Source organism: Rutilus rutilus, assembly GCF_951802725.1.
Source record: "Rutilus rutilus genome assembly, chromosome: 21".
NCBI lineage: Eukaryota > Metazoa > Chordata > Actinopteri > Cypriniformes > Leuciscidae > Rutilus > Rutilus rutilus.
This window is the reverse complement of record NC_140226.1, coordinates 17,278,635-17,300,587: the sequence shown is the minus strand read 5'-3', so window position 1 is coordinate 17,300,587 and position 21,953 is coordinate 17,278,635. Positions and strand designations below refer to the sequence as shown.

The following is a 21,953-nucleotide window of genomic DNA, read 5'->3' as shown; positions in this document are numbered from 1 at the left end:
CATGATCCTTCAGAAATCATTCTAATATGCGGATTTGGTGCTCAAGAAACATTTATTATTATCAATGTTGAAAACCATTGTGCTGTTTTTCATGATGGAATAGAAAGTTCATAAGAACAGCATTTATATAAAAAATATATATTTTGTAACATTATAAAAATCTTTATTTTCCATTTTTATCAATTTAATGCATCCTTGCTGAACAAAATTATTAATCTTTCTGTTCCCAAACCTTTGAACTATATTACAAATGTTTTTGTTCCAGTATTCCCTTTTCTTTCATTTGTTCAAAGATGATGAAAAATGAAAAGTTTCAACAAACTATGCTTTAATACCAAAATTAAGTTCTTCATGGATGCAATCATGCAATCTAAAGTAGAGATATACCTCTTTTGGTATAAAAAAATACCCAAAACTTACTAGGATTTTACAGCTTCTGTCCATCTGTTTACAGACAGCAAGTCGTAACCATTTACCTGAATCATATGATCAAGTGAATCTGCACATTTTGTCTCCAGTAATTTGTCACCTAATGTGCAGAGCTGGTTGCATAACCTCAGGATTTATTCTCTCAAACCCTGAAATCTCATAATCATTATTAGAATCTTCCAGAGCAATGCGAATATATTTTGTTAAACTCCATGTTTTACAGATTCATGTATTGTGTCACTTACTAATCATTTTAAAATCCTATGATTTATGAGACACAGCCATTCCAAAGTATACGCATATCCAGTACCAATATAAGTTTGAAGCTAAAATAATTTGTCATTTGCTCAGCACAGAGATTTATGGACAAATTCAGGGGAAAGTGAAACAAACAGCCCAACTCTTAACATTTCTGAAGTCAAGGATTATAAATATCTACAGTTAAAAATGCTGTATTTTGTCATTGTAAAAAATATTGTTGTAAAGCTTGACAATCTTTTAATATATGGTTCCTTAAAGTCCTAAATAATTAGACTTGTGATACTCTTGATCTTCTTTTCAGGTTATATGCACACATTTGCAAAACTCCATCACTCAAATATTTGCTGAAACTCACAAATGTGGTGGTGATGGTAAGTTCAGTCAAGTGCAAATTTCTGACTGTCACTTCTGTAAAGGGGACTGCAGTACAACACTTTGTGCCAATTCAGTCATTTAAATCTGATTAGGTTTTTGTTTATCCGTAAATGTTGCTTCTTTAAATTCGAGGTTGACCAAAAATGGTGGAAAGAACATCATATTTCTGATTCATAAGATGACAGTTTTTAAAATCTGTATATTGAATGTGCTAAATATGTACTTGGTCTTTCTATAGCCCTTTATACCTGTGACAGGCCATGACAGGCCATGACATGCATAGAGCCTACAGAAGTGCAAAATGTATGAAAACTCAGGTGCGGTTACAACCAAAAATCACAATAAACCAAAATCCCAAAAGAATCCATAAAAAACTGTATAACTAGAAAAATTTACATTATATACGGATAAGAAAATGATGCATAAACGGCTTAAATGACTTCAAATAACCTCCCTTCTCTTCTCTCTCAATACAAGTGAACATGAGTAACTCAGTGGTAAATCATGCTCATTTGGTGTTTTTTTATAACATTCTCTATATTAATAATTATGCAATACTAATAAAATTAGACTATAAAGAGTGATAGAGATTTATGTACTACATGTAAGATTTATGATTTCTTTTTCCCAGATGAAGTTGTATGTGCTGACAGGGCATTCCCATATACTCACATTTTCTTGGCATGCTTTGACCTTAATTTAGTGCGCTTGATGATTATCTAATCAAAATCACTAAATATGCATTAAATATATATGTGTTTTATTTTGCCCCTGAGTTTCAGTTTGGGTCAATTTTAGTGGATGTATGAAGTCAGTTTGGTCTTCTTTCTGAATTATATCTTTATTGATTTAAATTTAACAAGCTTATTTTTGTGAAATGTTTAGCTTAAAACTATATTTCTTTAAATTAAACACCATTATATAGAGACGTTTTTGTCACATAGAGTTGACTAAGTGTCCAAATACATTTTTGGGGCCACTGTATATCTCAATAATAAAATGTGCTCAATAATAATAAGATACGTGAAAGCGCCCATGTACCCTTCACATTCAAATGTATGCAGACCAGTGACCTGTTTTTCCTTCCAATGGGATTCGCAGTGACGGATTTATTCATTATGAGCCATCCAGGCTTTGTCTCAGTACTGAATATTAATGAGCATGCAGATTAATTGTGGTCATTGTACACTTTCCAGGGATGTAGAGAGCAAGTGTCAGAAGTGACCTGGAGATGAGAGATGAGAGCATTTGTCATTGGTCTTTAGAGAGAGTGTGATTCTGTGTGTGCAAGAGTGCTTGGGTATTGTGTGTGTGTCTATGTGTTTGGCACTGATGTGTGTATGCCTGTGAATGTCTTTGAGACCTGTGCGTGTCCGTGTGTGTGTCTAATTATTGGTCTGTAGAGAGTCAGCTTGTCTCTCTGTCTTTTTAATTAAAGGCAGAGGCAGCGGAGGTCGAGTGGGTATCCAGACTCTAGAGAACGGCTGTGAAAGACATAGAGAGGAGCAAAGGAAGCCAAAGAAACAAAGGAAGTCAGATAAAAAAAAAAAACATAACATAGGTCACAGAAAATTTAGAGAGCAGGCTATTATAACCCAATTCTGCCACAGAAAGGAAGTGACATCACAGAAACGGTGTTCAGAAGAGCAGAGATACGTTCAAGTCAAAGTAAAAACCCTTCGGTGTCTTTAATGCTAATGATGCAACCTTTTTTTCTTTTTTTTCTCATTCTCTTTGTTTTGACTTTGTTCAGATGGCAGCTCAGTTCAATCTATTTTTACCTCAGTGGCAAAACTTTCACTCATATTTCTAGCCCTTTAACCCCAGTGACAGCTTGTGCTAATGCTCTGTGTCAGATCTGAAAAATAAATCTCCTCTAAAAGGCTACATCCTTTTAAAAACGACTAACACCTCTGTTTAACATTTTGTGGAGAGGAGCCATTAATATTTATCGCTTTATATGGGCCAATAATATCACAGCATGTTGTTCAGGGAGCTAAACAGCTCATTGTTTATCCTTTTAACATCTGACTTTTTATTAGAGGGCAAAAAAATAAATAATGCTTTTCTCCCTTTTTTCTTCACATTTGTTTTTGCTCACTGTTCATATGAGGTGCTGCAAGCAGTCATTATAGAGGACATTGTCAGTCTTGCTCTGTACTTTTTGTTGTTGTTTAAACAAACTAAAATGCTCTATAGATAAATATTACATGTAAGCTCTGTTACACAAGTAACTCTACACTAGTACAAAACCATTAGGGGGTGCAGTTTACTTTGATTTTCCTTAAAATAAATAATTTCACTTGATTAAATTAGGAGCATTACAATATCAGTCTGTAATTCAGCTATTGTACGCCTTATGAAAAGCATTGCTTAAATATTAAGTAGCCAGTTAAAGTGGTTTCCTTTTTTACCCTGTATTCAAAAGTAAATTCAAATGTAATTTAAGCTAAATCTTTTACTATAGTTTTGTATTTTTAGAATACATTTTTTTATTTAATATAGAAGAACTGGTACTGTAAGGTCCCATTAGTTAACAGTTTTTTAATGCATTAACTAACAATGAGCAATTCATTTGTTACAGCATGTATTGTTAAAGTTAATAAAAATACAGCTGTTCATTTATAGTTCATGTCACCTCAGGTCCATTAATTAATGGTAAAAGATACAAGGTTTAATTTTAGTAATTTATATATTAACATTAACTAAGATTAATGAATGCTTTAGAATAATTTTTCAATGTTAGTTCATGTTAATGTAGTTAACTAATGTTAACAAATGGAACTTATTGTAAAGTGTTACTGAAGAACTCTAACACCATAGTTTAATATCAATATAATTTGATTATCTTGGCTCATGCATCAGTTTGGTTTAGTTTTTTTTTTTTTTTCACTAGAAATGTTTACATTTTTTGAGACATTAAAGACAGCACCACTTACTTGTGTGTAGGATTAGCATTGGCCTTCTCTGCATGGGTGAATAGTTGAGATCTGTATCTCATAGGGTTCTTCAGTGGTTTTATTATCTTTGAGGTGACATGGTCTCACAGGACAGACAGTCCTATTCTTGTGGACAAAGAAACACTCAAAAGCACATTGATTTTGTGAAGGAGAAAAGGCTTACTTTTTTAAATGCAGATTCTACTGCTTTTTTCTTTTACATGCAGATACAGCCCTATACATCAAATGGTCACTGAAGGCATTAGTCTGAAGACTAAAGGACTAAAATTGGATTGTTTTAAGAAAATAATTTTGACTGGTCTCTCTGTTAAACTAAATTGTGCATTTATTTACGCATTGTAATGCTCTTACAATGAAAGTCTAATAAGGTCATTCCACTGAAGTATAAAACCTGCATTCTTGTTTAAGCACTTATACATGTAAGTGTTTTAACAATACATTGTTTTAAAAACAGCATGATGAAGTGTATATTTTTAATGTTCCAAATTAAATTCCAATGCTGTATGATTGCCATTTAGACTTTTTTAACTGAGGAGAACAAGTCTACATTAATGTCTGTTGTAATCAGTCGCATGTCACAGTTGTTGTCAAAAGAAATATTCAGTTGTTGGCAGAAAGGGTTGTTTCATTGTTTCAATGTTGTTCAGTTTGGCAGAAAGGGAGTGACCATCTATAATCAATACATGAGGTAAGATAAAGTCTTCAGGTATGCACTGAACTGAATGTTAAGCTAAATTGTACAATTGTGAAGACCTCACTCTGTTGTTGTAAAAATTAGGCTAATCAGTGCTGGTCCACCCTATATGCAAACTACACGCAAATATAAATGCGGATTCAACTTTAAAAATGTCAAATTTCTTTTTTCTAATACATAATGATTTATATTTATTTAATAACTGACTGTTTTGGACTCTTACATCATACACATTGCGGCAGGTAATGACATGCGTCTCGACATATGGCCATGTGGCTTCCAAACAAAGCTATCTGTCCTTAGCAGAAAAAAAAAAGTAAATGCACCAAGAACGAAGTACAGGCACATAGTTTTGAAACATTTTAATTCTTATTTAGTCTTGACAAACCAATAACTCCAGTCCAGATCTCTGGGTTCAATATTAGTCCACTGTGTTTCGTTAGAAATGCCCTGTGTCAGTATATACATCAATAATCAAAATGCTCTTATGGGTGGTTAAATGTATAAGAAATAAACACATTCCTGTTCAGTCATACAAGCTGTCCTGTGAGTCCTGTCACGTGCTTTAGTTTAGAAACATTGCACATTAGTCTAAAGTTAGTACATTTAGAGAATTATTGATGTATTTTCATATGTTTACTTAAGCTTTTTTGGGTAAACTATGTTTATCTCGCTTTAGTTTCGTTAGTTAATCACGCATTTGGAAAATCCTTTCAGCTTATTTTTTTGACAGCTAGATGATGTTAGAGTGATATTTTCATAAAGCATTTATTTAGCTGTCAACGAAATTTTGGATTTTATTTTACTTGTTCTTACTGGCAGTTTAATGTGTTTTCCATAATGGGTTTCCCTTGACATTTATGTACTTTTTTTCATAAAGTATGCATGCGTGCAGTCCTTTCATATGGAATACCATTGTCATTGGTATTAATGTTTATTGAAATTCAACTCACTGTTTGTTGTTTGTTGACAGTGAAACGGCTCTGGATTTAATTAAGATATGGATGTTTATTTCACGTGATATACCTTTCTCAAAAATGAGTTTTAAGAGGACATCTGTGAATACACTATCATAAGTATAGCAAAACACAGTACCCCTAGTACTAGCTTTATGATTTGTTTGTGTATGTATGTTGGCAGAAGCTCATGTGCCAGTAATTCGTCTGAAAAATGGAGCATGGAACATGACTAAAGATTCAAGAAGTTTTGCAACCAAAACACTTGCCCAGTTCTCTAAGCTGTAGAAAATCTAGAGAAACACTCTAACAAAACAAAAAGTACAAGGCAAGCACAAGAATACAATATAAAGCCGTATAACTGAACATATGCACAAAATGTCTAAGTTTGGTTACACATAAAGATTTATATATGTGTGTGTGTGTGTGTGTTTATGTGTATGCTTACATGAAGGTTTCTTTTTATATCATGCAGTAAAATAAACCTCCCAGCTGTTGGCAGCGTTATGAAGGCTGCTGCCCTCAGCAGAAACTTTGTGCACAACGTGTGTACGTGTGTTGTGTATGTATGTGTGCGGAAATGTGCACCTGCTTGCGCTCTAAGTGAGGATCATCTCTGAGGGATATCTATGAAGGTCATTTATATTCATACATGTATATTCATATGCAGATGTGTACTTGAGGATTAAGTTTAAGGAGCGGGATAATGTACAGAGTTTTATTATGGTCCTGTGTGGCCCCCAGGCCTTCTGTTGAATAAACACAAAAAAAGATCCAGAAGTGTGTGAAAATGATTGAAATTTCCAGTGAGGCAGAATCGAGCTATGCAATGATTTGTGGTTTTTCCAAAGGCAAAGCAGTGAGCATTAATAAAACATAAATATGAATAAGTATTCTCCTTTTCTAGGTGTGTATGTATGTGTGTGAGAGCACACATCTTTCGCTTATTTGACTGATGAGAAAATGCCTCTCGCCCCAAAGCGCAAACTCATTCTTGAAATTCATCTATTGTATATATTATCCCCATAAACTCTATTTCATGCTATGAGTGTCTGCAGTTCTAATGATGCTGTGAGAACTCTGACATAGTCGCAATTTCGCAAACACAAAATACAGAGAGTCTTTCATTTACCTTGATGGTTTATCATTAGAGTATGAGACCCTACAGCCCCAAATAAACCACTGGACACAAACACAAACATGCACTAAGATTTGATTACTCCCGCTGAATTTATGATACTTCCATTCAACATCCCCACCTTTTTTATTGTTATACTATATTCAGATATATGAAGCATACAATAATACAGCTGTCTTTTATTAAAATAAACCATTTAAAAAATCAATTCTACTTTTTCATTCCATCCCTTCCCTCCATTTTGCAACATATTTTAATGTCTTGAGGTTTATTGATTCATATGGCAGCTTCTAAACACGATACTCAGAGAGCAATAGAAGACAAATTGAGGAGGAAACACCATGAAAGGGAATGAAAAGAGAGGGTAAAATGAAAAAGTAAGGAATGTTGGATTGATATTCAGCACACTCCAAGAACACATTGAAACTGATTGTTTCAATTTCACTAGAGCTAAACTGATATATTATACCCCAGTCTGTTCATGATCACTGGATTTATGAGAGAATAAAGATTCCTCCGTCCTTTGTTTTTTATTTAAATTGTGAGCATAAATTTCAGTTTGGCACTAACTCCGCGGGTGTATTACAGTACACAGAAACAAATTAGTGCCAAAAATACTGAGATATGAGCTGTGAAGTCCACCAGAGAGAAACAAAAGTCACAATGTGCTGCATGACTCCTTTGAGAGCAGAATCGCAAATGAAAGTGCCTCTTTGCTCTGCCGAGAAAAAGTATTGCAATGGAGAATTCAGTGTTCTATGGGTTCTGTAGAATGTTCAGTGCTTTACTCAGAGAGCATTGAGCTGTAGGAATACCATTGGAACAATGAGCAGGTAGTTCCATTTCATTGCACCATTTTAATTGATTTCATCTGAGTGTTTGAAAACAAAGTCTCTGACCGAAAACTGACTCAGAACATATAGACTTTTTAATCATCTACCCGTGTTAATGTGATTTTGTTGTTTAGGGTTTCGGAAACGGTTTTAATTATGGGCTTCATCAAAATTACCACTTAAAATGGGTCTTCATGTTTACTTGATTTGTTGTGTGTGCAATCCCAGATTGCCGCTGTTTGCTCACAGGTATGCAGGTGGTATTGCTAGGTTATTGCCTCAAAAAACCTGCTGGTGAATCATGAACCTCTATATAGGGTTGATTGTTATAATGCCACTAAAAAAGTAATTTAGCACATTTCGTTACCTGGCTCAGTCAACAATGGTCTGCTCTTTAGCATAGTTTGGCATTTCAGCCATTGTTACTTGATACATTAAATGTGTTTTTTTATAACACATTTGTGTTTCAAATCTGACATTATAGCTGTTTCATTTTGTAGTTTAGAAACTAGAAAAAATATGTAGCGCTCCAAACAGGAAAAAAGTCCTTGTTCTGCAGGTCCTTGTACTACAGGTGCGTAGAGCCAATGGTATATTGAAGAATGAACAAAAAGGGTGGCTGACCGCACACTGATCCACTCAAGACTGGAAAAGTCTACAAAATGTTTATTTTATGTGATAAATTGCAGGTGCTTGGAGCACTGAAGATAGCAATGTGCTGAAACGTTTGCTTGCTGGTGCAACTTTTCCAGTCTTGAGTGGATCAGTGTGCGGTCAGCCACCCTTTTTGTTCATTCTTCATTTTGTAGTTTAGAAATAGAAAAATGAAGGCAAGTAGATTACGAATCTGTTTACAAAAGACATGGATCTAGGGTGACCACCATCAAACAAACCAAATGTGGGACGATTATAAGTTTGTGTGGGACAATGTGAGACATGTTACCAACACTAAAACATAACCTGAAACTGTTATGTCTATCTAACTTAATAAAAACATTTGTATTCTGCCTTTCAGCTGATAAAAGTTCTTTGTTATTTAGTCCCTTCCAGAAAACACCATTACATCAAAATGTAACATTACATGTCATTTAAATTCAACATCACTGAGCCCAAAGGCAGCAGGCATCATGCAGATAACTATTTTTGAAACAGTTCTGAGTTCTGACCAAGTCCAACTAAAATCCAACAAAATAAACAATGAACAAATAAAATATAAAAAAACATGAAATTAGATCATTGACAGTCTTATATATATTAGGAATATATTAAACCAAAAACTCCTATTTTTAGAAAGGATGTGAATTAAAACAACCACAGCAGGCAACAAGTTGATAAATTCTGTTAAATTAACATTTTAATTGACCGAATTATCCATTTGTTTTCTGACAGGGAACGAATCACCGCTCCACATTCTGATTGACAGCCGTCACAACCTACTAGTGACCGTGTTTACTCCTTTCTTTTCAACCATTGGATAGGATTTAAAAAACGGCTGTTGTAGTTGTACTTCTGACTAAGCGCTGTTAAATATAGGTGAAAAACTGCGCCGCAAAAAGAATAAATAAAATGCTTTCTTAAAAAGGCAAAAGAACGCATGCACGTTTTCTTAATATGATAATTAAAAATCAATAGACTGATGAAAATGTGGGACATTTTCTCAATATGCGACGTGTGGGACAAGGGCTGAAATGCTGTGGGGGGGTTAGTGTTTGAACTAACACTTAATTTTTGGGTGAAACTATGAGATTATTTATTAATTTTTGACACTGAATCTCATAAAATATTGACTTGAATATATTTGACAGTCAGAGCTTGGTTTCATTTCACTGGTTGCCTGAGGCTGTTAATGCGATGCTTAAGATGTTGATTTTGTTGAGTTGCCAGAGGCTGGTATTGTACTGAAGCCAAAATGTTGGTATTTTGATACAGCCATACCCCCCAGTTCATGTAGTTAGACTAAGAGTGTTGTCATAGTCTGGCGTTTTTATGTTCAGTGGCTACAGGGAACTAGAAAACCTCATAGGCCTTATTCTAAACAAGAAACCCACATTCTATGGCTACAAAAGAAAGATGGAGAAAGTAAGACTTTCAGTCAACAAATTTATTTAAAATGTCAACCTGTCCCACTCTATGTATTGTTTCATTTTTAAAAAGTTACAGCTTAAAAGCTGAAGTTTACAAGTGTATCATGATTTCCCACGAGTGGATTTTAAAAGGCTTCTGGTCCTCTTTGAGCACAGCCTTGAGTCTTCTTCAAAATGTCATGGTCCACAACAACATAAATAAAACAGAATAATGTTAGTAGGGTGCTCACTTGGAAAACTGTAATCAATGGGGGAACACTTTTACTGCTTGTTGTGCAGTTGTTTTTGCCGTAAATAATAAGAATATTATGGTTAATTGGTCAAATATGTAGGAATTTGCAATTTTTATTTGCGGGGAAACATGCAGATTTCAGATCTCTAAAGAGTTGATTAAAATATGTCAAAATATGTTCAATTGAGCATAAAGTAAAGAATCATCAAATTAGCCAAAGTCTTTAATGAATGAGCATGCAATGTGTGTATGTTTTAATTCTGCAAAAAATCTGCAAATGTTTCTGTGGAATTCTGCAGGCGCAGATTCTGTACCGATTTACTTGTGATTAAAAAGACTATTAAGACCAATTAAGCATCATTGTTATTCAGTCCACTGGCTACATGTTATTTTGGCTAAATGAAAATTACATAAACAGAATGGATTTCAGATCTTAATGAATACTACTGAAACATGAAATTGAATCATTCTATTATAATTAAATATATAATCACACATGTAATTTCACTCAAACATTTTAAAATACTGGGCCCCAGATGAAAGGTTTATTAGTGTTTAATGTTTAAAAATGTGGACTTCATAACCTTACAGGCTACTTAAAGGCAAAACGTGGTTGATATTCAATTCAAAACAATAAACTAGATCATGTTGTTAATGTTTTTTTTTTTTTTTTGCTATGTACATCTAATGTCTTTTGTGCAATATGAATATATACATACAGTACACTTTTAGATATTCATACTAGAGGTGTAACGATACCCTCATGTCACGATTCAATACATATCACGAGACTAAACTCACGATACTAAACTTGCGATACTCCAAGACATTTGGTAAAAGGTTAACAAAAAATGTACTGTTGATTTAAAATGCTAAATTTGGTATAGGGGGGGTGGAGAAATAGGGGTGAGCGATATCACGATTTTTGATCGTGGACGATTTAACTCACGGGATACTGCAATTCACAAAAGTTAATTATTTGCATGTGCTTTAAAGCCTTGCCGGTTAAACATTTCATTTCCCCGCTGATGCGCTGTTCTAACATGCACTTTTTTGAGCGCATACACCCGAAGCGCACATATGCACTTAAAAGCCTGTCAAACAGCGCCTGATTGCTGGACTTAGTTATCTTTCGAGTCTTATTGGGTTAATACACTCAAATACACTCAAGGTTTACATAATCACAGTTGGTTATGTCTAAAGTCAAAGCAAATATTTGAGAACACAAAAGAAGATATTTTGAAGAATGTGGCAAACCAAACATTTGCAGCCCCATTGACTCCCAGTAGGAAAATATATACTGTGGAAGTCACTGAGGACCAGCAACTATTTGGTTATCCACATTCTATAAAATAACTTTAATTTTCAACAGAAGAAAGAAACTTATTTCGGTTTAAAACAAATTGAGCGAGTAAATTTTGACAATATTTGTCATTTTTGGGGGAACTATCCCTATTAATAAAACAACAAAAAACAAAGAGAAAACCACTCACTGCACTGAGAACTTTAATAGTAGCTTTAATAAGTATCAATTTATAATTTAGACAGTGAAGTCTATGTAGTGTTTTATTTTTTAGTTGTTCATTTAAATTCTTTCTTGAATGCTTCTGTTAAATTCATCTACTGGAGCTGAAAAACTGAAGCACCGGGCCCGGTTCCCCGATAACGCTCACTCTTAGCGCGCTAAGAAGACTCGAAAGATATATCTTACCAAAGTTGTTTATGTTCCTAAGTGTGTTCCCCGAACCATACCTTAGGAAGCTGCTTAAGATATACCTTCTTAAGTGCGACGTTACCGGGTGCTGTCCGTGGCGATGGTGCTGAATTGGTTGATATCGATGGCTCGAGAATCAATTATTCTCTCGTGCAGGGGCTGTTTATGTGAGAAAGCGGTGTTCTTTATAAAAGAAGCACTTAAGAAATAGTTGAAATTGCATTTATTAGGACTCGTGGGATATTATAAAAAATAATCCAAACTATAATAGCCTATAATAGCCTAGCCTACATATTTTTAAATTGTATCATATATTGCTGCCATAATAACCATTTCAAATTTGTACGTGCTTTCTTCTCTTTCCCATTTTTGTTCGCTGAGGTGGAGCTGCGATGAAATATTGTTCTTGGAAATACTTTCCAGCATTTCAGTAATAAAAGTGTAGGCCTACATCTCGGTGCTCGGCAGTGATCAAAAAGGGTTTAAACAGTGGATTTTGAATCTCTTCTTGTAAACTCAGAGATGTGGATTCAGACGGCAATTAAATTACCACACGACCTGTTTGTCAAAAAACAGTAGGTACTAATTTGGCCAGGGATTTTTACGCGGGTTGGGTGAGAAAAAACACTGATATTATGGATTCGGACGACACTAAAATCACAGACTCACCCCTATAAATGTTTAAAATACCATACAAGCCCATAAGAAACAATATTAGCGTCCGAATAGGACTTAACTGTAGCCTATGCTTTCACTGGCCTTTAAAAGTGCTTTTTAATTAAATTAATAAGATTGTATAATAATATAATAAAAAATCTAACAACAATCAGTGGAATGACAATTTTATTCTTTGCATGAAAACACTTGAATTAGCCTAATTGAATACTGTCTGGGTGTATTAAAACTTCAGAATTATATTCATATAGACCTGCAACAGTGATAAGGTAAAGCTAAGAGTGGTCCAGACCAACCTTACGAAAGTGTGACTTACAGAAGATATACTTAGCGTACGAACGTGTCGGGAATCGTGCCATAACGTTAAGAGAGAGGTTAAGGAATAGGTTAAGAACTACTTAGCGATAAGAACGCTTTGGGGAACCGGGCCCTGTTTATTTCATTTGTATATGTTGTGTATATGTAATGTGTATCTTTGGGTGTCCTTAGCCGGTGTCCGTGCCGGTGACCATGCCGGTGTCAGTGCTGGTGTCCGTGCCAGTTTCCGTGCCATTTCCATGTCCGTGCCAGTGTCGGTGTTTGTGCCATTTCCATGTCCGTGCCCGTGTCCGTGTCCGTGTCCGTGCCTGTTTCCGTGCCGGTGTTCATGTCGGTGCCGATGTCTGAAACACTTTAATAGTAGCTTTAATAAGTATCAATGTATAATTTATATAGTGAAGACTATGGAGTGTTTTACTTTTATATTTGTTCATTTAATTTCTTGAAGGCTTCTGTTAAATGCACCTACTGTAGCTGAAAAAATAAAGCACCGTTTATTTCATTTGTATATTATATGTTGTGTATATGTAATGTCTATCTTTGTTCTTATCTTTAATAACAAAGAAAATAATGACAAATCTTTTTTTCTTCGCCACTTTGGCTTAAATGTCTGCCATTCTTTTTTATTTTATATTTTGTTACCTTGTAAGGCTTTGTTTTTAAAATAGGGACATTAGTTTGGCTGTAATGCTCAGTAATTACTATTTAATGCAAAATAGTAAAACCAACATGAAAAAGAATCATGATAAAATCATGAATCATGATTTTCCTGAAAAAAATCGTGATATGATATTGGATTGGATTTAGTGTTGATAACCCAAAGCAGAGGACAATATTGACACCAGAATAAAAATGTTCATGATTCTGAAGCTGAAAATACAGAATTATTTTAGATTAATATACTTGCACTCTGTCACTAACTAGATACAGTACATTTAAAATAATGTAGGCCACTTTTTACTAGAAACATAAGACATTTGGCATTATGAGGACCCACAAATATTCCCCCATTGCATTATTATACATTATATTCAACATTGTATATAGTAGTTTAATGTAGTACTGACACTAAAACTCTGTAAACTTGAATAGTTTTCTCACACAGTCATTTTTTTATTTTGGGTGAACTATACGCTATACAGATTGTCACTATCCACGATACATATTGTTGCATTTTTGTATTGTGACATGATATATTGTTACAGCCCTTATTCATACTGTTTTTTAATGTTCATAGGCAACAGAGTAAACATCCATTTTGGGGAAATAAAATAGTTCTTAAAGTGATATGTCTTGCCATTTCAGTCACAAAAGCTGTAAAAAGTATTGTCAGCTTCCTCTGGAAGATTCATCAGCTATGTTAGTAGCACAATACCATATGTTCTTACTCCGACTATTGTTGTTGATTTCACTGCTACTTGTTGTCACTGTCAAGTGAGCAGCCTTCAGTGGATACTGATTGGTCTTTGCAGGAGTTGTTTCCATGGTATCACGCAGAGCGCAACAAAATGGCCATACACAGCACTATAAGCTGCAATTTAGATAATCATATTTCATGGTAAAATGCAATAAAGTAAATGAAATAGATACGGGAATTATGGAAATGGAAATGTTCAGTTGTAAGATTCAGCATGTAATACGGATTTTATGACATGCCAGCTCTGGCTGAAAAAAGACAGGAATGTTGAGTCTTCAACAATGTTGACATGTTTCGCATGTAATGAAACATTTATTTCAGAGAGAACAGAAAGTAGAGGAACAAAAGATGAATGTAATGGTGAAGCCTTTTCATGTATTTGAGGTTAGACGAATAAAGCGACTGAACAGACCTCAGCACATTGACTGTAATATGACAGTAAGTCATTCATGTTTAAACTGAATCTGATCTTAGCTTGAACATGAACTGATCAAACCCACCATTTATATGCAAATGTAATTAAATCTGCATAACATCCCTGCACATATTATTGACCTCATAGAAACGGACAATAGAAACCTCGACTTTGAAATTAATATTCATTTTTAGCCCCATGGACACTGGTCTCCCTCTCTCTCTCTTTCAAGAAAGAGATGTAATTAGTTCCAGTTTCACGGTGGTTTTGCTGGTTCAGGAAGCTGAGTGAGTTTGACTGGGGTCCTGCTCTTTCAGTTATGCTGTATTTGGATATGCTAATAGTTTGTCCTCTTCTGATTGGTTAATTAACCTGAGATGAAGCCGTCCCGTCACAGGTGGGGCCGTGAAAAGTGAAGGTTGTTCACACACACACGCACACACACACACACACAAACATAGGACTCGGTATAGCTGCGTTAGTAAAGTCACAGACTACCGGTAGGCTGTAATAGGCTTTTCTATAACAGTCGTGTTTGCGTCCGCATCCGTTTCATGAATTATTACTCGATTTTCTTTTAGGTTAATGACAATACTCCTGTTGACTGAACTCTCATTAGGGAACAATCATGGAGTGTGAAATGAAATATTGGACCTTTTAGCCTAATATTCATTAGTGTGTGGAGTGGACGCGATACTGAAGACTGTGTTCTCACACAGACACGGACGCAAAGGGACCACTTACTGTCTTCTTTTGATTCAAAGTCTCTCTCTATCCCTTTCTTTTTATGGTAAAAACTCACAGTGGAAAGACAGATGCTTGTTTGTTCGCTGTTGTTTATGAGTGTGTGCTCAGAATGTTTTGTCAGTTGGGAAGAGCAAAGCGTTTTACCTGCCACGTTTCAGCGTGACATTTGACAGCTTGAGCGTGTTTGTGTTTTTAGCGTATGTGTACAGCATCATGGTTTTTTTCTCTCGCGCTTCTCTTCCCCTGATCATCATTACCTCCATCAGGCTGTCCTGGCTCTGAGTGCATTGCCTCTTATTCTGCTGTCATCTCAAGATAATAAAATTCACACCTGATATTTACTCTCATCCATCACTGTGAGGCTGCCTGACAGACATTTTATCATTTAAGTAGCACATTAAGAGTGCTGTAGCTGGGGAAATGTGTAAATGGAGATTGCTTGGTGATTTGTTAAATGTCTGCGTGTTTTTCTTTCAGGTGATCCTGATTTTGACAAAACTGTTCGACTTTAACCTGGGAACCGTGACGGAGAGTTCGCTCTGGAGGTAAAGCCTTTTCTGTGAAGGGAAATACTGAGTTTATTCACTCCTCTGAGTACTTTGGTCATCGGTGCTCTGGTACTCCTTATAAAAAATGAACTACACTTTAGCATACTTTTAATAAGAGTACCTAATAAGTAAATATAATAATATACTTTAAAAGAGTATACTTGAGTACAAAGTGAATGTTTTAGACACTTATTTGCATGTTAATTGCAATTAAATGAAGTATACTTTAATGCCATTTCTACTGAAACTTGTATGTCATGAATTAACATGTATTTTTAATTGTACATTTGAAGTAACTGTTCAGTAGCCTACATATAATATATATTAACTTGAAATGTAATATCAAATGTTCACGACAGTTCAATATATTATAATTATAAAATATAGTTGTGCTTTAGTATGTTAGTCAAAACATCAAGTGTAATACTTTAAAGAATGACAAAAAAACTATTTTGACATTATTACAGTGCACTTTTTAAAAGTGTATTTAAGTGTGTTAAGAAACAGCCATGAAATTGTACTCAAGAGTGCTTGAGTGGACTTTTATTTAGTTAATATTATATTATCTGAAAGTACAGTTTAAAGATTTAAAGGACACTACAAATGTGCATTAAATAGAATCAAGCACACTTCTTTTACACAAGGAACAGCTAATCATAAATGCATGGAAATACAGAATCATGTGTTGTACACCTAACCGTGTGTAAAGTTTGCCATTCCTCATGGGTATGTGGCAAGTTTTTACTTTTTTTCAGCATTTTTTACTCAGTAGTTTACTGTATAATGAGAGCACAGGGGAAATTTTATATCAGTGCTAGGAAAAGGGCAGGAACACAAAGCTTGCATTCTTTAAATAGGGGTGAACCTTCCAACTGCTGCAGCACTGCTGACCCAGCCTGAATTAAATGATCTGATAACACTGTGGAATTAGTATTACTCTTCCACCCCATTACAAATCAACACAGATTCTTGCATTAGCCACAAGTGCGTTAGTGGCAAGTACACCGGACTATATGAATGGCAAAGATCTGTGATGAAATACTGCTCAGAAGCACTTTCACTGACCATTGCTGATATGCCCCTGGGTAAAGTACTTAATCCTTGTCTTCTCCTGGGACGCTCTGTACCATGACCCGGCTCTCTCTCTCTCTCTTTGTCATAGTGTGTAGACAATGGAAAGAAAAGAATTGCAAGGTAACTGTGTAAGGCAGGCTTATCCATAGAGAAAGAAAGCACTGACTGTACATTCTGGCACCTCACGTTTTGATTTCCCCCCCCCCATTAATTTCGACTTCACTTCATAGAGAACAATCGTTTACTCATTTATAAACCTTCACTATTCATAAGACATTTTTTTTCTATCCTTTTACAAGTTGCGAGAAGCTCTTCATACTTTGGTATGCTTTTTTAAGTTTCAGATTAGACTGCAGCAGTGCGTTTCTGTCTGGCTGTCTGAGAGGGTCTGAAAAATTCCCTTCCCAACTGGGGTGTTTCTCACATCCAAACTATTTTATCCATTAAAATGGCTCCCAGTGAAATCTACAGTTCACTGCGATTTCAAGTACCTTTAATTAAATTTAAAAACCCTAGACTCAATTTTTGAATGGCTAACTGGTTCTTACTGGAATAATATACTCCCTTTACTTTTATGCTTCTGCACTGTATCGTTCAGTCACATTGGAACTTCCAACTGGGATTTCAATTTCAAAGATGTTGAGCTGATAATTTTTTTATTTGAGTCATTTGTTTAATTATTAATTATTAAAGTTTTTGGGACAAAACTAAAATGATTCGATTTTAATTTAAAGCAGCCTGAATTATAACACAACATGTTATCATCAGTATTACTGTAATATAACCACCTCTCTGCATCTTAAATGAAATTGTTTTAATGTACTCTGTACTTATTGTAGTTATGTGTTTGATCATTATCCACTTATTAAAGCTGTGATTTACACAAAACTCTATAAATACCACCTGAAGGTAAATGGAATTTAACCAAAGAGTAATTGTAGCCACAAGCGCAAAGTGATCATCATCAGTACAGCTGATATTTGGTTTGACTTTTGTCATTTTTAATTAAAATAATAATGAAAACAATATTGCAGTAATTAAAAGGAATGCTTGATATGTTTTGGGAGATATGTAGTATGACATCATCCTTTATCAGCATACCATCACTGCAAACCCGCACATACACACAAACGCTCACACATACACACACTGCAATCACCTTGAAGGAAGGCTTTGTTTAATTTCTTTTTGGCTGCAAGCCCTGATGAGATTTCCTCTCCTGGTGAGTGTCACTCAGAGAGGGGGGGGTGATCTGGGGGGTTTACAGAGAGAAAAACAGAAAGCCATTACCCAACTTCCACAAACAGAAATGGCATAAACAGGAAATGAGGAAGAGGAAAGTAAAGGAATGGGAAAGCCGATGAGCGAGAGATGAGGAACAAAGAGAGAGAGAGAGAGATAGACAGTGGGGTGGGGGGAGGGATGTGGCATCATGTTATTAAAAGAGGTGAATGTTAAAGCTCAGCTTGCAGGCTGTAGTAAATGATGTCAGTAATAACAGAATGAATGATTAATGAATGTTGCTGTAGGCGGCATAAAAGGGTAGAAAAAATATGAAGACAAATCATGGCTCATTCAGAGGAGCTAGTTAATCACACTCTTGTGTGTTTTAAAATAAAGATACATGCTCTAAAAAGTATCCAGCCTTCCCATGCAATTGCTAAATTACACACACGTACCCAGGCGTATTTGTCCTGAGAGGAGGAGTAATGTCCTCTTGAGTACAGGGTAGATCTGCCAGAGGAGAGAGAGGGAGTCTGACCAGACCAGAAACGCCAGAGGAGCGTTTTAGGGCAGGCACTCAGCATCGTTTGAGGGTGCTCAGAGAACCATCTTCCTCTTCACCTGTGCTGCTACAGCTTACACAACCCAAATAACCTGAACAGCTCAGAACGGCTGTGTAATTGCATCCGATGGTAAAAGTGTCAGAGTATGAGCACTCTCAGCACATTCAGAGATGAGCACTCGAGGAGATAATGCTTCAGACGACACCTACACGTGTGCTTCTCGAGCACTGCATCGCGCAACTGTCTGGCTTAAAACCATTAACATTATTATACTTGCAAGAGTTCGGCAGACTCTCCTGTCTGCTGTCGTACCTGCCGGAGAAGAGACGGTGTTAATGAGTTCCGATGGAACGGAGACACTTGCATACACAACAGCTTCAGTTAATTAGGCCAATGACTTTTGAAAATCTCAGCTTCACTGCAGCTGTGGTGTGCCGTGCTCCAACACGTTGGGTTATAGCGCTCTTGTGGGTGATGCAGGTTCTAACATGGCCCATGATGTTTCCCGTCACCCTTTATTGTACCCGTCTAAAAAACCTTAAGCCTGTGTCCACATTATTTAGAGTTTTTGTCCTAACCAGCTGTGATGGCAACAAGACATTTTGGAGATTTGGTTTCTTATTTCTGTTCCGCAGGGAAACAGGGTCTTTGTGAAATCTCATTGGTCCAAAATCCTGCTTCACATGTAAATTCAATATTACACATATTGATTCGCTTTGAACTGAATTTTTACATTTAGTGAGGGCAGAAAACTTACATGACACAGGAAACCTGTTGTGTCACACAGGTTAGATTAAAAAATCCTCAGCTCTTCCTTTTGTGTTTTCACTTTGGCTCATGCTTTTTGTGAAATCAAATGTCTGTGTGGGTCAATGACACATTAACTAACATTATCTAATGGGAGCTTATTGTAAAGTGTTACCGTATTTTTAAATAAATTAATAAATAAAAAATATCACATTATTGGCCTTTTGTATATGTATTTGTAGGTCAGTAGATTTTGGGACGACATATGAGAAGCTGACGGATAAAGTGATGATAAGAACCATGCTGAGCTATCTGTACGTCTGTCCCACCAATAAGAGGAAGGTAAGTGTGTTCAAATGCATCAGAGATATGGATGTATAAAACTGTCAGATAGAAAATATCCAGCTAATATAATTCTTGCTCCCACTCCCCTCTCTTCCTTAGATCCTGATTTTATCTGATCCGGAGGTGGAGAGTAGTTTACTTATCAGTTCTGATGAAGGAGCCACTTTTCAAAAGTTCAATATTAACTTCTATATCATGAGTCTTCTGTTTCACCCTACGCAGGAGAATTGGATACTTGCCTATAGCCATGATCAGAGGGTATATACACAAACACACACACACACACACACACTCGCACAGCCTCGAGAGGGTCTAGTTCTACTGAACAATTAAAAGCAGATAATGTGGATAATTATGTGTGAGCGAGATAATTACCTTTGTTGGCTGTAGTTAGGGATCTTACAGTGAATGTGTCTATTTCTCTTTTGGCTGTATAGCTGTATAGCTCAGTGGACTTCGGTAAAAAGTGGATTCTTGTTCATGAGAGAGTAACTCCGGGGCGATTCTACTGGTAAGACTCTCTATCTATCTCTCTCTCTCTCTCTCTCTCCCTCTCTCTCTCTCTCTCTTTCTTACACACATTACACACACAGACAGAGTCTTTTTTTTTTTTTACTGATCATCAATCTCATATAACACGCCTACAGTACAATTTCACACTGAAAATTAATCTGACTGCAAGAATACACACACACACACACACACACACACACACACACACACACACACACACACACACACACACACACACACACACACACACACACACACACATCACATACTGAAAATTAATCCAATATTAAACCCACTCTCCACGTCCAATACACTGACACTGATAAACTTATACACACACTTTCTATGACACTTTCCCCTCTCTCTTTCTCTACCTATCTCCATTTATCTCACTGTCATGTCACTTCCCTCTCCCCGTGCTTCATGTTATCGTATGTGTGGAATTTTGATCAGGTTTTATATTTTAATCCCATCAGTGTGAGCTTGCGTGTGTATATGTGTGTTTGTGTGGGGTGTAGTCCCATATAACAATAACTGGTTGCCCGTCACATGCTCGATGAGCTGTGAAGATGGGCAACAACATGTCTTCACCCCTGGGTTTAACATCCCTCTGCACACACACACACACACACACACACACACACACACACACACACACACATTCCTCTATTCCTCCCTCACATTCCTCCCTTCAAATATATATAAAATGCATCTTTTTTGTTGTTGCTGGTTTTTGCACTATTCTGCTTTGTTTGTGTCACTGAAGCCCTGCTGTGTCAGGTTTGGTGACTGCAGAAGGGGAAAATGGAAAAGTTTAGCAGTGGACTATAATGGGTCTCAGGGCCCTATCTTGCACCCAGCGCTATTGACTTTGTACACCGACGCATGTATCATTCCTATTTTGCACCCGCGCACACGTCGGTAAACTAGCAAATGCATTTGCGCTCCCGGAGGCGGTTCAGCGCAAAGAGGAAGCGTATTTTGCAGGTTTAGAAAACAATTCCGCCACTGACCAGGAAAAACCTAGTCTAAAGTCAGTGGCGCGTTGTGCATGTTATTCATATGCTTTTTTAAGGGCACATGCTTGGCCATAACCAATGTAGCGTGTGCACAACGCGCATACACTTTGCTTATCTCATCTACACACAGACGCAGCAGTTCTCATTTTTAGAAAACCATACATTATTACAAGGAAAAATATTAACACATGAGGGAAATCATTGTTGTGTCCATGAAGATATGAAAAAATAGGCATAAATCTAGCTTACACATTTACCCAAATTATTATACACCTGTTTAACCGATTTAATTTGAGCTAATCTGGGTGTGTGTCTCCATCCCCAATGTCACTTCTCTGTGTTTTACGGCCCTGATGAGAACGTCGGTCTCCTCGGCTGTGAACCGCTCCTGGTGTGCGCCTGGCAAATCCGCCGTTATAATATCAATCCGCCATGGAACAAGCGCGCCTGCTCTTAAAGGGAATGTGAGATGTTGCTCTGATTGGTTTATTTCACGTTACGCCCAAACCACACCTATGAAGAATGAAGCTACTTCAGACCAACCCATTTTAGATTTGCGTCAGGCGCAAGAGTCATTTATCCCGCCGGTATAATAGCAGCAGCGCCCAAGACCCGCCCACAAAGTTACTTGCGTTTCGCGCTTGATACTTGCGTTTCAGATCGTTAAAATAG

At 36.3% G+C, this 21,953-nt stretch overlaps 1 protein-coding gene across 1 annotated transcript in view; it reads left to right on the top strand.

Moving 5' to 3' along the window:
* The window catches only part of sorcs3b (sortilin related VPS10 domain containing receptor 3b), a 52,923-nt gene that overhangs the window by 4,963 nt on the left and 26,007 nt on the right, over positions 1–21,953 (top strand). Inside the window, exons 2-5 of the mRNA XM_084392462.1 lie at positions 15,726–15,793; positions 19,647–19,746; positions 19,849–20,007; positions 20,187–20,260. Coding sequence (XP_084248588.1) covers positions 15,726–15,793; positions 19,647–19,746; positions 19,849–20,007; positions 20,187–20,260 — 401 coding nt within the window. The remainder of the gene's footprint in view (positions 1–15,725; positions 15,794–19,646; positions 19,747–19,848; positions 20,008–20,186; positions 20,261–21,953) is intronic.